Source organism: Oncorhynchus tshawytscha, linkage group LG01, assembly GCF_018296145.1.
Source record: "Oncorhynchus tshawytscha isolate Ot180627B linkage group LG01, Otsh_v2.0, whole genome shotgun sequence".
NCBI lineage: Eukaryota > Metazoa > Chordata > Actinopteri > Salmoniformes > Salmonidae > Oncorhynchus > Oncorhynchus tshawytscha.
In genome coordinates, this window is record NC_056429.1 from 63,623,466 (window position 1) to 63,639,054 (window position 15,589).

At 42.1% G+C, this 15,589-nt stretch overlaps 1 protein-coding gene across 3 annotated transcripts in view; it reads left to right on the forward strand.

The window, feature by feature from the left end:
- ctbp2a (C-terminal binding protein 2a) overlaps positions 1–15,589 on the forward strand; it is a 136,949-nt gene that overhangs the window by 49,073 nt on the left and 72,287 nt on the right. For 2 of the 3 annotated variants that reach the window (XM_042324212.1, XM_024427589.2), the window contains exons 1-2: positions 12,433–12,450; positions 14,699–14,876. Coding sequence is in view for 2 of the 3 variants with exons in the window: in XM_024427589.2 (XP_024283357.1) it covers positions 14,819–14,876 (58 nt within the window). In the remaining variant the exon portion in view is untranslated. Of the gene's footprint in view, positions 1–12,432; positions 12,451–14,698; positions 14,877–15,589 lie in introns of those variants that run through there. The other variant, XM_024427580.2, reaches the window with a different exon arrangement.

The following is a 15,589-nucleotide window of genomic DNA, read 5'->3' on the forward strand; positions in this document are numbered from 1 at the left end:
GTTCTGCCCACAAATGTTCTATACGTTTGAGGTCGGGGTTTTGTGATGGCCACTCCAATACCTTGACTTTGTTGTCCTTAAGCCATTTTGCCACAACTTTGGAAGTACGCTTGGGGTCATTGTCCATTTGGAAGACCCCTTTGCTACCAAGCTTTAACTACCTGACTGATGTCTTGAGATGTTGTTTCAATATATCCACATACTTTTCCTCCTCATGATGCCATCTATTTTGTGAAGTGCACCAGTCCCTCCTGCAGCAAAGCACTCACACAACATAATGCTGCCACCACCGTGCTTCACGGTTGGGATGGTGTTCTTCGGCTTGCAAGCCTCCCCCTTCTTCCTCCAAACATAACGATGGTCATTGTGGCCAAACAGTTATATTTTTATAGACGAGAGGACATTTCTCCAAAAAGTACGATCTTTGTCCCCATGTTCAGTTGCAAATGGTAGTCTGGCTTTTTTATGGCGGTTTTGGAGCAGTGGCTTCTTCCTTGCTGAGCGGCCTTTCAGGCTATGTCGATTTATAGGACTCGTTTTACTGTGGATATGGATACTTTTGTACCTGTTTCCTCCAGCATCTTTCATAAGGTCCTTTGCTGTTGTTCTGGGATTGATTTACACTTTTCGCACAAAAGCACGTTCATCTCTAGGAGACAGAACGCGTCTCCTTCCTGAGCGGTATGATGGCTGTGTGGTCCCACAGTGTTTATACTTGCATACTATTGTTTGTACAGATGAACATGGTACCTCAGGAGATTGGAAATTACTCCCAAGTATGAACCAGACTTGTGGAGGTCCACAATTGTTTTTGAGGTCTTGGCTGATTTATTCTGATTTTCCCACGATGTTAAGCAAAGAGGCACTGAGTGTTAGGTAGGCCTTGAAGTACATTCACAAGTACACCTCCAATTGACTCAAATTATGTCAATTTGCCTATCAGAAGCTTCTAAAGCCATAACATAATTTTCTGGAATTTTCCAAGCTGTTTAAAGGCACAGTCAGCTGTGACCCACTGGAATTGTGATACAGTGAAATAATTTGTCTGTAAACAATTTTTGTAAAAATTACTTGTCATGCAGAAAGTAGATGTCCTATCCGACTTGCCAAAAACATAGTTTGTTCACAATAAATTTGTGGAGTGGTTGAAGAACGAGTTTTAATTCTCTAACCTAAGTGTTTGTAAACTTCCACCTTCTACTGTATAATTAATAAATAAATAATATATATACTACTGTTAACTTCTTGACGCTACCCATCCCGTTAGCGGGATAATTGTCATCAACAACCACTGAATTGCATTCAAATAATATTACAAAAAATATTATATTCATGAAATCACAAGTGCAATACAGCAAAAAACAGCTTAGCTCTTCGTTAATCCACCTGTCGTGTCAGATTTTGAAAATATACTTCACAACGAAAGCAAACCTTGGCGTTTGTAAGTTTATCCGTTTGTTTGACATGTTATGTTCAGAAATCCACTGGCTCGAGCGGTCACGACAACGTAGACAAATTCCAAATAGTATCTGTAATGTGCACAGATACATGTCAAACGTTTTTTTATAATCAATCCTCAGGTTGTTTTTAAAATGTATAATCGATAATACCGGGACTGTCTCTTTTTCAGTAGGAGAGGGAGAAACAATGGCTGCCCAAGCTCTGTTGCGCAACCAAAACTCATGCGAACACCTGACGCAATGTTATCTTTCTCGCTCATTTTTCAAAATAAAAGCCTGAAACTATGTCTAAAGACTGTTGACACCTTGAGGAAGCGATAGGAAAAGGAATCTGGTTGATATCCCTTTAAATGGAGCAAAGACAGGCTATGGAACATGGAGCTTTCGAAATAGAAGCCATTTCCTGGTTTGATTTTCCTCAGGTTTTGCCTGCAATATCAGATCTGTTATACTCACAGACAATATTTGGACAGTTTGGGAAACTTTAGAGTGTTTTCTATCCTAATCTGTCAATTCTATGCATATTCTAGCATATGGGCCTGAGAAATAGGCTGTTTACATTGGGAACGTTATTTTTCCAAACATAAAAATAGTGCCCCTAGCTGAAAGAGGTTAAACTGTTTGGGGTCACTTAGAAATGTCCTTGTTTTTGAAAGAAAAGCAACAAAACAAATGTCCATTAAAATAACATCAAATTAATCAGAAATACAGTATAGACATTGTTAATGTTGTAAAGGACTATTGGAGCTGGAAACGGCTGTTTTTCAATGGAATATCTACATAGGCGTACAGAGGCCCATTATCAGCAACCATCATCACTCCTGTGTTCCAATGGCACGTTGTGTTAGCTAATCCAAGTTTATCATTTGAAAATGCTAATTGATCATTATAAAACTCTTTTGCGATTATGTTAGCACAGCTGAATACTGTTGTACTGATTTAAAGAAGCAATAAAAACTGGCCTTCTTTAGGCTAGTTGAGTATCTGGAGCATCAGCATTTTTGGGTTCGATTACAGGCTCAAAATGGCCAGAAACAAATATCTTTCTTCTGAAACTCGAAGTAACTGAAGATCTCATACAACGCTGTGTAGTACTCCCTTCACAGAACAGCTCAAACTGGCTCTAACCAGAATAGAAAGAGGAGTGGAAGGCCCTGATGCACAACTGAGCAAGAGGACAAGTACATTAGTGTGTAGTTTGAGAAACAGATGCCTCACCAGTCCTCAACTGGCAGCTTTATTAAATAGTACCCGCAAAACACCATTCTCATCGTCCACAGTGAAGATGCGACTATGGGATGCTGGGCTTCTAGGCAGAGTTGCAAAGAAAATGCCATATCTCAGACTGGCCAATAAAATAAAAGATTAAGATGGGAAAAAGAACACAGACACTGGACAGAGGAACTCTACCTAGAAGCCAGCATCCCGGAGTCGCGTCTTCACTTGTGACGTTGAGACTGTTGTTTTTCAGTTAGTATTTAATGAAGCTGCCAGTTGAGGACTTGAGGCGTCTGCTTTTCTTTCAAAAACAAGGACATTTCTAAGTGACCCAAACTTTTGAATGGTAGTGTACATAATATTACTGACCCCTATCCCTACTGACAGTTACAAAGTATGGTAACTGAGTTTGTCGCCTGCTTGAAGGCAGTACCTCAGCCATTGTAACATGGCCAATAATGTAAATTACATTGTTACAGTCATTAGCTTAGAAGCACAAGGTTCTTAGTGTCTTTCGCCTGGTTGTAAATCATAGTCAAAAACACTTTCTGATTGGGAAAGGATTTCTATAGTGCTGTTAGTGCAGGAGTACTATCATAAGGTAAGGAGCAGTGCCACTTTGCTGGGACAAAGGAAGAGAAACATAGCAGATCTCATTGGAAATGGAGACTGAAGAAATACTACTTACTCTTATTTGAATCGATTATGTATTTTTATTTTCCTCTCTCCATCTTACCTGTTCAACTTTGTCTGTCTTTATAATTCTCACTCTTTCTTGGAATTAAGGCAAGGTGTTTTTCTCTTTGTTATCTGTCCCCTCCTTGACCCCTGACTTAAGATTTTCCCAATTATGTGTTCTTGGTTGCTCTTTTGTCTGTTTCTCTACTTTCTCTCTGTTGCTCTTTATCTCTGTTTGTTTGCAGGTGGTTGAAGTTTAATTTGACTTTTTTTATTTAACTAGGCAAGTCAGTTAAGAACAAATTCTTATTTTCAGTGACGGCCTAGGACCAGTGGGTTAACTGCCTTGTTCAGGGGCAGAACGACAGATTATAAAAAAAAAAGAAATTAAGTTCACCTTGTCCTTCCCAGGCGTTCTATGTGGTATTCTCTGGTATTTTCTGTGGTATCTGTTGAATTCATCCTCTGTTGCTGGTCAGGGAAGCATTCCAGTTTAATTAACCTGCTACATAACATACACCATCCACAAGGGTTCATTAATCAGCTCACACTGAGAGGGCATTGTGCCTTGACACTCCACTATAATACACACACACAGTTGCGCAAATGCACGCTATTGGAGGGAGGTCACTGTGCTCTGCTAATCTGCCAACTGGCCAGGAGGAAGACACATGCGTGCACACACACAACATACAGGAAAAAAGACAAATATGAGCACTCGCCTACAGGTGTAGCTGAAACAAAGCCTTTATACTCTGAATCAAGAGGAGAGCTTGATTCGGGAGAAACAAAACAGTGCTGGTCATACTGTAAGTGAATACAGCTGATTCAGCTTCATGGTACGCTGATTTTCTTCCACCAGCACCGCCTCCTCGTAGAGTTCCCCTGCCCAGCCTTAACACCTCTGTTTTTGTCAGACTCTCCCCTTCCTCCCTGGAGCTAAACCTACCTTATCCCCAGAACCCAGCCCAGCTGACACGTCTGTCTATCTGCATGTGTGTGTCTGTGCCAGCAGCCATTCTCACAGAGTAATCTCACACAAAGAAAACAGGAAATCAGAGTGTGGAGAGTTGTCATGGCAATGTCTGGTTGGTTGTTTTTAATCTAGGTCGGTAGCGAACAGTTCACTCCTCGTCTGGCCTAACATTTGGCGTAAACAGGCCCCTTGGGTCGAGTCAACTGCCATTATACTAAGGATTCTACTAAGGCTTCTAAGAATTGCACTTCTCCTCATATCCCCTGGTGACTTAAGAGATTTGAACTTGAATATCTCCTCTACTCAGGCTTTAACCAGGCACCGTTAACCTCCATTAATGTGCTGGGCTGTAGACTTTAGCCCCCTGATACTCCTCTCTACAAGCATTTCGCTACACCCGCAATAACATCTGCTAAATATGTGCATGCGACTAATACAATTTCATTTTGAGCAGCACAGTGTGCACTGTGCAGGGAGGAGAACTTGGTTTTCTATGCAAGGAAAATATTCTAGAGGAAAATTGCCCGAAAAGGTTTAACTGTAATAAAGTCATCAACAGCACAGCTTTTCCTACATGTCAGCGCAGCTTTTCCTACATGTCAGCACAGCCTTTCCTACATGTCAGCACAGCACAGCCTTTCCTACATGTCAGCACAGCCTTTCCTACATGTCAGCACAGCACAGCCTTTCCTACATGTCAGCACAGCACAGCCTTTCCTACATGTCATCAACAGCACAGCCTTTCCTACATGTTAGCACAGCCTTTCCTACATGTCAGCACAGCACAGCCTTTCCTACATCACAGCCTTTCCTACATGTCAGCACAGCCTTTCCTACATGTCAGCACAGCCTCTCCTACAAGCACAAATTCATGATGCTGATCAACCCTTACTTATTAGGTGTGTAATTCTTTTGTCAGCTCCATCATCTCTGTCCATGTTGAGGGCTCCATGAAGGCTGTCTGCTTGACTTTTGTTATCAGTTAAAGATGTAAAAGCCATACATCACCCCTCTGTCAGGTTTCTGAATAGAACCAATTGTGAATACCCCTAGTTAGCATATAACATTCCCACTTTGCGTTGGCTGAAAAGTCCAGGCATGTGGAAATGTAATTTTTCTCAAGAGGGTGTTTTATTTTATTTTATCAGCTGCACTGAGGAAAAACATGCGCATCTAATGCCTCAAGTGACTTTTTTTGGCCTAACAGGCTGTGCAAAATAATGCCGCCTTTATGTATTTCCTGTGTGACTTAAACCAATAGGCATTATTAGAAAATTGCGCATTAGCCCGAGTCAGCAGTTTGTATGCTGCAGTCCCATTACATTAGACTCGTGAGGTTGGCGAGACAGGGAGGGAGAGATGGCGAGAAAGCACTCTGTTAAACCAAGAGAAATAATGAAATGAGTGAATTTCAGAAAAGGAAAGATAAAAAGAACAAGGGGATTAAAGAAGGGAGGAATACAAAAAGGAAATGAAAGAGGGATGTGGCCAGATGATGACAGGACAAGGAGAAGAGGGAGATTGAGGGTGATAAAGAGAGCAACCGTGTAGAGCAGTAATTGGAGGCTGTATTAGTCGGGATAGGAGGCAGGAGAGCGAGGTTTAAATCACTGGTCTGAATGACAGCTTTATGTGGCCCTCAGAGCCTCAACTGCCACCATTTAATGAGACCAGATAGAAAACTTAACTGCATTTTTCTTTTCTCTCTACTATTTTTGCTTTTCCTGCCTTCTTGCACTTTCAGGAATATACTCGCCACTAACTAGGCAGATATATCAAGGCAGAAAAGGATTGGTCTTTTCGGTCATGAGCGGCACTACAAAGTTAGTTATAGTAGTTTATTTCATCCTTCAACTCCCCCCTGACGTGTTCACTGACTTAGTCAAAACCCACAGACATTCTAGACGTTTCTTATGGAGAACTAGTCCCACGAGATTCTACCCTCCCCTCAATCTACTCCCTCTCTCTTGTTCCCTCGCGAGCGCTCTCGCTCGCTCTATTCTCTCGCTCTCTGAGCCTGGTGCTGTGTTGAGCCTGTAATATCGCCCACACGGACTAGGCCTCCTGGGTAGTCTAGCTTTCACAGGTTTTTTTCTCTCTCCTTCTCAACCGTTTTTTTTTGTTGATATTCACAAAGACTTCTTTCTGTGCCTCGTCTCCCCTGACATTGGGCAGATAGCTTTCATCTTAAGTCTCTCATAAAGAGAAAGAGTGTGTGTGTAAAAAAGAGAGGCAGAGATCAGACATGCAACATTTTATGTTATAGTGTGTAGTAGTTTGAGGAAAACTTGACATCACCTTTTTGATACCAACATGAAATGAGAGATTTGAAATGTTTCTCCCAGAGTTGGTGTCTCCCTGTTAAACACGTTCTCTGTAAAAACAAAATCAGAATGAAAGTGAATATAAATGTTGCTCTATTAGTTCTGGTGACCTACCTACTAATTATGATTGTGGATCTTTTAAAGTTAACAGCTGTTTGTATTGCTCACAATGACGCAGCTGCAATACTACACACGCCGTATGCATGTATGTACAGAGGGGAGAACAAGTATTTGATACACTGCCGATTTTGCAGGTTTTCCTACTTACAAAGCATGTAAAGGTCTGTAATTTCTATCATAGGTACACTTAAACTGTGAGAGGCGGAATCTAAAACAAAAATCCAGAAAATCACATTGTATGATTTTTAAGTAAATAATTTGCATTTTATTGCATGACATAAATATTTGATACATCAGAAAAGCAGAACTTAATATTTGGTACCGAAACCTCTGTTTGCAATTACAGAGATCATACGTTTCCTGTAGTTCTTGACCAGGTTTGCACACACTGCAGCAGGGATTTTGGCCCACACCTCCATACAGACCTTCTCCAGATCCTTCAGGTTTCAGGGCTGTCGCTGGGCAATACGGACTTTCAGCTCCCTCCAAAGATTTTCTATTGGGTTCAGGTCTGGAGACTGACTAGGCCACTCCAGGACCTTGAGATGCTTCTTACGGAGCCACTCCTTAGTTGCCCTGGCTGTGTGTTTCAGGTCGTTGTCATGCTGGAAGACCCAGCCATGACGCATCTTCAATGCTCTTACTGAGGGAAGGAGGTTGTTGGCCAAGATCTCGCGATACATGGCCCCATCCATCCTCCCCTCAATACGATACAGTCGTCCTGTCTCCTTTGCAGAAAACCATCCCCAAAGAATGATGTTTCCACCTCCATTCTACTCATCCTTCTTCCTCCAAACACGGCAGGTGGAGTTTAGACCAAAAAGTTAGATTTCTGTCTCATCAGACCACATGACCTTCTCCCATTCCCCCCCCTGGATCATCCAGAATGTCATTGGCAAACTTCAGACGGGCCTGGACATGCGCTGGCTTGAGCAGGGGGACCTTGCGTGCGCTGCGGGATTTTAATCCATGACTGCGTAGTGTGTTACTAATTGTTTTCTTTGAGACTGTGGTCCCAGCTCTCTTCAGGTCATTGACCAGGTCCTACTGTGTAGTTCTGGGCTGATCCCTCACCTTCCTCATGATCATTGATGCCCCACGAGGTGAGATCTTGCATGGAGCCCCAGACCGAGGGTGATTGACCATCTTGAACTTCATCCATTTTCTAATAATTGCGCCAACAGTTGTTGCCTTCTCACCAAGCTGCTTGCCTATTGTCCTGTAGCCCATCCCAGCCTTGTGCAGGTCTACAATTTTATCCCTGATGTCCTTACACAGCTCTCTGGTCTTGGCCATTGTGGAGAGGTTGGAGTCTGTTTGATTGAGTGTGTGGACAGGTGGCTTTTATACAAGTAACGAGTTCAAACAGGTGCAGTTAATACAGGTAATGAGTGGAGAACAGGAGGGCTTCTTAAAGAAAAACTAACAGGTCTGTGAGAGCCGGAGTTCTTACTGGTTGGAAGGTGATCAAATACTTATGTCATGCAATAAAATGCTAATTAATTACTTAAAAATCATACAATGTGATTTTCTGGATTTTTGTTTTAGATTCCGCCTCTCACAGTTGAAGTGTACCTATGATAGAAATTACAGACGTCTACATGCTTTGTAAGTAGAAAAACCTGCAAAATCAACAGTGTATCAAATACTTGTTCTCCCCACTGTGTGTATGTGTATGTATGTACAGCCAGGTCCTTAATTATTGGCACGTACGTATGTATGTACAGCCAGGTCCTTAATTATTGGCACACGTACGTACGTACGTACAGCCAGGTCCTTAATTATTGGCACGTACGTACGTACAGCCAGGTCCTTAATTATTGGCACGTACGTACAGCCAGGTCCTTAATTATTGGCACCCTTGATATACAGAGCAGCAAAAAATGATGTATAGAATAAATAATACAAATACAGATCTATATTGCATGTTTAAAATAATTGTGACATTCTATTATTTTCTATTAATATAATTTCTCAGAGAAAGAGATTTTGTTTAACAAGCAATAACAATAGTTGTCAAATCTATTGGCCCCATTTCAATATTCCGGCACACACCTCTTGTGAGGATAATGACACAGACTTTTTGGAAAGTGTTTTGTGAGATTGGAGAACATGTCGGACCATAGAGCTGCCTGGAGTTTGATAAATGGCATTGGTACTCAGATTGGAATTGGTGCTATGGTCAGGCGACATGAAAATAGAGCACTGTGGCCATGCACACCAGTGGTGGGTTTGGCGTTGAAAAACAGAAACATATGCAGAAAAGTACCTCATACCGAAGGTAAAATGTGGGGGTGGATCTTTAATGTTAAAGATTCAACTGGTCCAGGGGCCCTTGTTAAGGTCAATGGCATCATCAGCTCTTGCTGCTGGTGAGTCTCTGATCCACCTCTACGCAGACGACACTATTCTGTATACTTCTGGCCCTTCTTTGGACACTGTGTTAACAACCCTCCAGGCAAGCTTCAATGCCATACAACTCCCCTCCGTGGCCTCCAATTGCTCTTAAATACAAGTAAAACTAAATGCATGCTCTTCAACCGATCGCTGCCTGCACCTACCCGCCTGTCTAACATCACTACTCTGGACGGCTCTGACTTAAAATACGTGGACAACTACAAATACCTAGGTGTCTGGTTAGACCGTAAACTCTCCTTCCAGACCCACATCAAACATCTCCAATCCAAAGTTAAATCTAGAATTGGCTTCCTATTTCGCAACAAAGCATCCTTCACTCATGCTGCCAAACATACACTTGTAAAACTGACCATCCTACCAATCCTCGACTTCGGCGATGTCATTTACAAAGTAGCCTCCAATAACCTACTCAACAAATTGGATGTAGTCTATCACAGTGCCATCCGTTTTGTCACCAAAGCCTCATATACTACCCACCATTGCGACCTGTACGCTCTCGTTGGCTGGCCCTCACTTCATTCTCGTCGCCAAACCCACTGGCTCCATGTCATCTACAAGACCCTGATAGGTAAAGTCCCCCCTTATCTCAGCTCGCTGGTCACCATAGCATCACCCACCTGTAGCATGCGCTCCAGCAGGTATATCTCTCTGGTCACCCCCAAAACCAATTATTTCTTTGGCCGCCTCTCCTTCCAGTTCTCTGCTGCCAATGACTGGAATTAACTACAGAAATCTCTGAAACGGGAAACACTTATCTCCCTCACTAGCTTTAAGCACCAACTGTCAGAGCAGCTCACAGATTACTGCACCTGTACATAGCCCACCTATAATTTAGCCCAAACAACTACCTCTTTCCGTACTGTATTTATTTATTTATTTTGCTCCTTTTGCACCCCATTATTTTTATTTCTACTTTGCACATTCTTCCACTGCAAATCTACCATTCCAGTGTTTTACTTGCTATATTGTATTTACTTTGCCACCATGGCCTTTTTTTTGCCTTTACCTCCCTTATCTCACCTCATTTGCTCACATCGTATATAGACTTGTTTATACTGTATTATTGACTGTATGTTTGTTTTACTCCATGTGTAACTCTGTGTCGTTGTATGTGTCGAACTGCTTTGCTTTATCTTGGCCAGGTCACAATTGTAAATGAACTTGTTCTCAACTTGCCTACCTGGTTAAATAAAGGTGAAATAAAATAAATAAATAAATAAAAATTAACTTTACCAAGTACCAGGACATTTTAGCCAACAAAAAAAATGCTTGCTGCAAGTGGCTCTTCCAGCAAGACAATGATCCACGCACACATCAACATCCACAAAGAAATGGTTAATTGAGCACAAAAATCAACATCTGTCTCTGGACTTGAACCCCATTTGAAAACCTGTGGCTTGAAGTGAAGAGTGCTGTCCATAAGAGCAGACAAATGATATTAAGGATCTGGAAAGATTCTGTATGAAGGAATGGTCTAAGATTTATCTGAACATGTTGTCCCATCTCATATAACATTTTAGAAAAAATCTGTGTCATTGTCACAAGGGGGGGGGTGCACTAGTATTGACAACAGGGGTCCCAATAATTTTGCCCCTTACCATTTTTAGATTTGTTTCTCTCTCTTTCTCTGAGCAATTGTATTAGTAAGTATAATATATATATTTTTTTTTGGGGGGAGCATACAATATAGCTCAGTATTTGTTTGGTTTATTTTATACATTTTTTGCTCATATTTATTAAGGGTTCCAAAATGTACGGACCTGTATGTGAGAGACATTGCACCACTGCTTAGGACCTCCCCATCCATGTTATATCCTTACATCCGTTTTATGCTTTTGCGTCAACTTCCCCTATGATGACAGACATGTTTGTGTAAACGTGTGCATTGTGTGGTTGATTTTGACATGACCTTACATCCACCTGCTCTGTACCTCCCTGGTTAAAGAAACCGTACATTCCTTCCTAATAAGTGTGGAAACACTGGCAGAGCCACGGTGCCAAACCAGGACAACGTGTGCGATCTGACACGGTCAAATGTTTTAATGGTGAAGGTGCCAAAACAAATGACTGCACCTCTAGTAACTCCAACATGATGTGGTATATGTGTGTATTGTCTTATTGCCCAGTTCTTTGTTGTTTTTCTATCCCTGCCATTTTGTTCTTGGCTCATTCTAATGGAGGTACTGAGAGAGGTAGTTACTGGTATGGTAGTTAAAAGGGACTAGGGACCGCTGAAAGAACAGAAACAACCAAGGTGATGAGTGTGTGTGAGAGACCGCGGGACCAGCATTTTTGCCGGGTTTTGTCCCTCCACCCCAAAAATGATACGCTGATAAATAAAATTGCTGCCGGTCAATTGTCCGAGAGAATAAAAAAAATCCCATTGCGAAATGATGCATTTTAGCCTGTTCATTGATATGAAATATCAGTCGATGTAGCACGAGGGATGCTCCTTCAGCCCATCAAACAACTGTTTGTTGCTGCTGGAGTGAAATGTGCTTTAATAAGCCAAGTCATTGCATAGCAATTCTGAAGACAATTTAGTGTAAAAAAAAATAACATCGCCATGATTAAAAAGCACTTGGCCTTACAACATATATTTTTTCACAAATTGTTCATTGAAACGCGCTTCGCATTCGCTAAGTGCATAGGCAACTTGGCAGGCTTCAGCGCGTCACACGTGACATTTTGAAAACATATAGCTGATTGTTTGAAACCTGAACGTTTTACTACATCATTTAGGCTAATAATATAACTCAATCACTGTTCGCAAAAAAAGACTGTTCAATGCAGTGTGTTGAGATACTTTTTGCTCAATTAAGTTGAGAAATGTGATAGTTAAAAACAGATTGGAGTCTTTGTCTTCCATTTACAGCAATAGTCATTTTACTTTCCAAACTGTTTTTCCGTGATTTTTTAAAATTTTTTATGTTGCTATATGCCTGGCTTTGGTCTCTGATTTTCACCGACAGTCGCAACTCAACAACTATATATTTGGTATTTGCTGCGCACTCGGACCAAATTTGGGCCCTTCAGCCTGTATTCTATGCGATTTAAAACAATCTACAATCTACAACTCATGCTTTCTGGTGTAGTAGCCTATTTTTAATTATTTTATTTCTGTATATACATGAGTAAGCTAATAATGTTCTCTACTTTTGTCAATTCAATTTGCTTTAGGGAAAGTTTAACACCCTAGCCTTATGGACGTGCCGCCTATGTATTCTAACATCTTCAAATTGCTCATCGGAATTCGGTAAGAATGACGCTCTCTGTTGCATGCTCTGTTAAGGTGAATTACCATGAATGTGATTTCTGGCATTCTGAGCACTGTGGGTGGACACCTTAATCAGGTTGCAATATGAATCAAATACATTTATTAAATGTTCGGTGCCACATTTTCCTAACGAAAACCCAAGTGTGTGTATTTTTATGGGCCAGAAACCAGTGTTGTCCCTGAATCATTTTCTCAGGTCTTTTTAAAGGAGCTCTTCCTGTGAGCACACACAGGAAATTGTTGCTGAGCGCTTGGCTGTGGAGTCTGACAACTCCTGAGGCTCTATGCGTTTTTGTGTACTGTATGTGCTTGCTTGGACACTTCTGTATGACTTGTGTGTGTGTGCTTGGACACTTGTGTATTTGTGGAGTGGTTTTTTGGGGGGGGCTGCACCCCTGTGTATTTCTGTCAGAACAAGCCTCTGTAATTGTTTAGTTACATTACCTAAGTTCACGTAGTTACAACTCAGCAGTATATCCTGTAAGGGCCTCTTGAGTGACGGTTGCCTCTTGCACTCTCCTTGTTAGTTCTCCACTCAAATGTTGTTGATGTTGACTCTTAACCCTTCTCAACGGAGTTGACATTTCAGCTTTTTCAGTAGAGTGGGTGTAACATGATGTCAGTGAAAGGGGTCATGATTTGTCATCCATTCGCCATATAATATAGTGTGTATAGCATCACCTCCTATGCACTGCTGTGACCCCAGGGAAGGCTCAGGACCACCACCTGATACACTATAGTCTCTATGGCACTACACTTTTTGGCTTCCTTCTCTTTCTCGCTCGGTTTTCTGTCTCTGTTTTTCTCTTTCTCTCTCTCTCTCAGGTTTCTCTCTCACTCCTTCCTTCTTTTCTTGTTTTGACCAACTGCAGAAAGATTTACTAGATGACAGGGAGATGGAAAACAGAGCAGAATTTGTTCCATTGTCAACTTTTTAAGCTAAACTGTTTTTGTAAGGGAAGCCATGAAAGCTTGACCTGTCAGCACTAGACACCAATTCTTCACTATGGCTTCTCTGGGAGACCCCAGATATAACACACACAATACCTCAACACAAAACCACTGGTCAGTTAGGACACATGGTTGAAGGTTATTATCCTAGACAACACTTTAGATGTGAAGGAGATGAGCTGGGCGATTTAGAGATGACGATATGGAGTGATTTAATGAGACCGTAATTAGGGTAAAGGGAAGAGAAAGGTCGTGAAGTGGTGGGAGTGAGACAAGTGTGGAGGAGTGTGTGTGTGTGTGTGTGTGTGTGTGCACGCAGGGTTTAAATGTCAAACCTAATCACTGTAGAGAGATGGATGAACTTTACACGTCACATACCTGGCTGACTGATGCTGTTATTTGCTCTTCACTCCTCATTTCTTCTTCCTTGTTTCATTTAGCTTTTCAAAGTTTAGGTTTAGCACATCTTTCTCACTTGGCCACGATCTCTCTTCCTTCCTCTATATTTCGCGAAGACAGTACCCATGTCTACTGACTATAGCTGACCCACATTTCACACAGTGTGACTGAATGCCCTTATGGGAAGTGCTTCTAAGTGGGTGAGAGCACATGTTTGCATGTCTGTATCTTTGTGTGTACGGTGGGGGGGGGGCTGTGTTCAGCCTCAGGGTTTAAAGGGGATTCTGCAGTATCTCTGAATTGGGAAATATCTGACCAATGAGAGATAATTGGTGTGTATGCATGTTTTTTTTTTTTTTTTTGTTGCTTTTGGCATCTGGCTGGGAAGGTGAGATTTTTGCACAGCTCTCTGAGATAGCTCTCCCTCTACTGGTCACCATATGTCATTGCAGGGTACTATCATTTGGAATATTTCTAATGGGAAAAAATCCAATATTTTTACAATAAAGAGAACATTCCCTTTTATCACAACAATTTAATATGGGCTGTGGTTCCTTAATTTTGAAGGTGAAAATGCAAATAAATGAATAGCAACTTTTCCTTCTGTGTTTTAATTTATTTTTCCCCATTTAGTGTCCGCATGTTGGAATGTATTTTGATCTGATGATGATTGGTGTGTTTTGTAGCCTTTGCGGAGTTGCCAACAACCGGATGTTCTTGGTTTTAGGGATATAGCTATTTTCAACCTAGCTTCCTTTTCTGCTGAAAACCGCATGTGGGAACTCTGCGCAGGCGTTTCTCTTATGCCTGCTACGTTAGGTTAGTGTGTGTGTGTGTGTGTGTAACCTTATCACTTTTTCCTCTGGGTGTTTTGCAGGTGTGTGTGTGGTGTGGCGGCATGACTCGTGGGCAATTCTGGGTAGAGTGCTAGCTTCCTGAGGATTGGCTGACAGCAGGAGAAGGGAACAGAGGAGAACAGGAGGAGAGGAGTGCCAGCATGGCTCTGCCTGACAAACACAAAGTGAAACGCCAACGACTAGACCGGATCTGTGAAGGTAAGAGACACTTCTCTTTTCCAACTACTTTCCCCCGTTTCCTCCTCTGTCATACTGCTGAAACTGAATCGCCCAGTAATGAGAGAAAGATGTTGTTCGCCTGAGTCATATCTGTTCCACTGGAAGAAGTACATCACAAAATCATGGGCATTAATATAAGTTGGGCCCCCCTTTTACTGCTATAACAGCCTTCCCTTTTCTGGGAAGCTTTCCACTAGATGTTGGAACATTGCTGCGGGGACTCGCTTCAATTCAGCCACAAGCATTAGTGAGATCGGGCACTGATGTTGGACGATTAGGCCTGGCTCGCAGTCTGCGTCCTAATTCATCCCAAAGCTGTTCGATGGGGTTGAGGTCAGGGCTCTGTGCAGGCCAGTCACATTCTTCCCACCGAATTCAACAAACCATTTCTGTAGGCGTTGTCATGATAAAACAGGAAAGGCCCTTCCCCAAACGTTTGCCACAAAGTTGGAGGCACAGAATGTCATTGTAGGCTGTAGTGTTAAGATTTCCGTTCACTGGAACTTAGGGGCTTAGCCTGAACCATGCAAAAACAGCCCCGGGCAGGACGCGTTATCCTGGCATCCGCTAAACCCAGATTCATCCATCGGACTGCCAGATGGTGAAGCGTGATTCATTACTCCGGAATGCGTTCCCACTGCTCCAGTGTCCGATGTCGGCGAGCTTTGCTCATTGGTGATCGGCTATGGAAA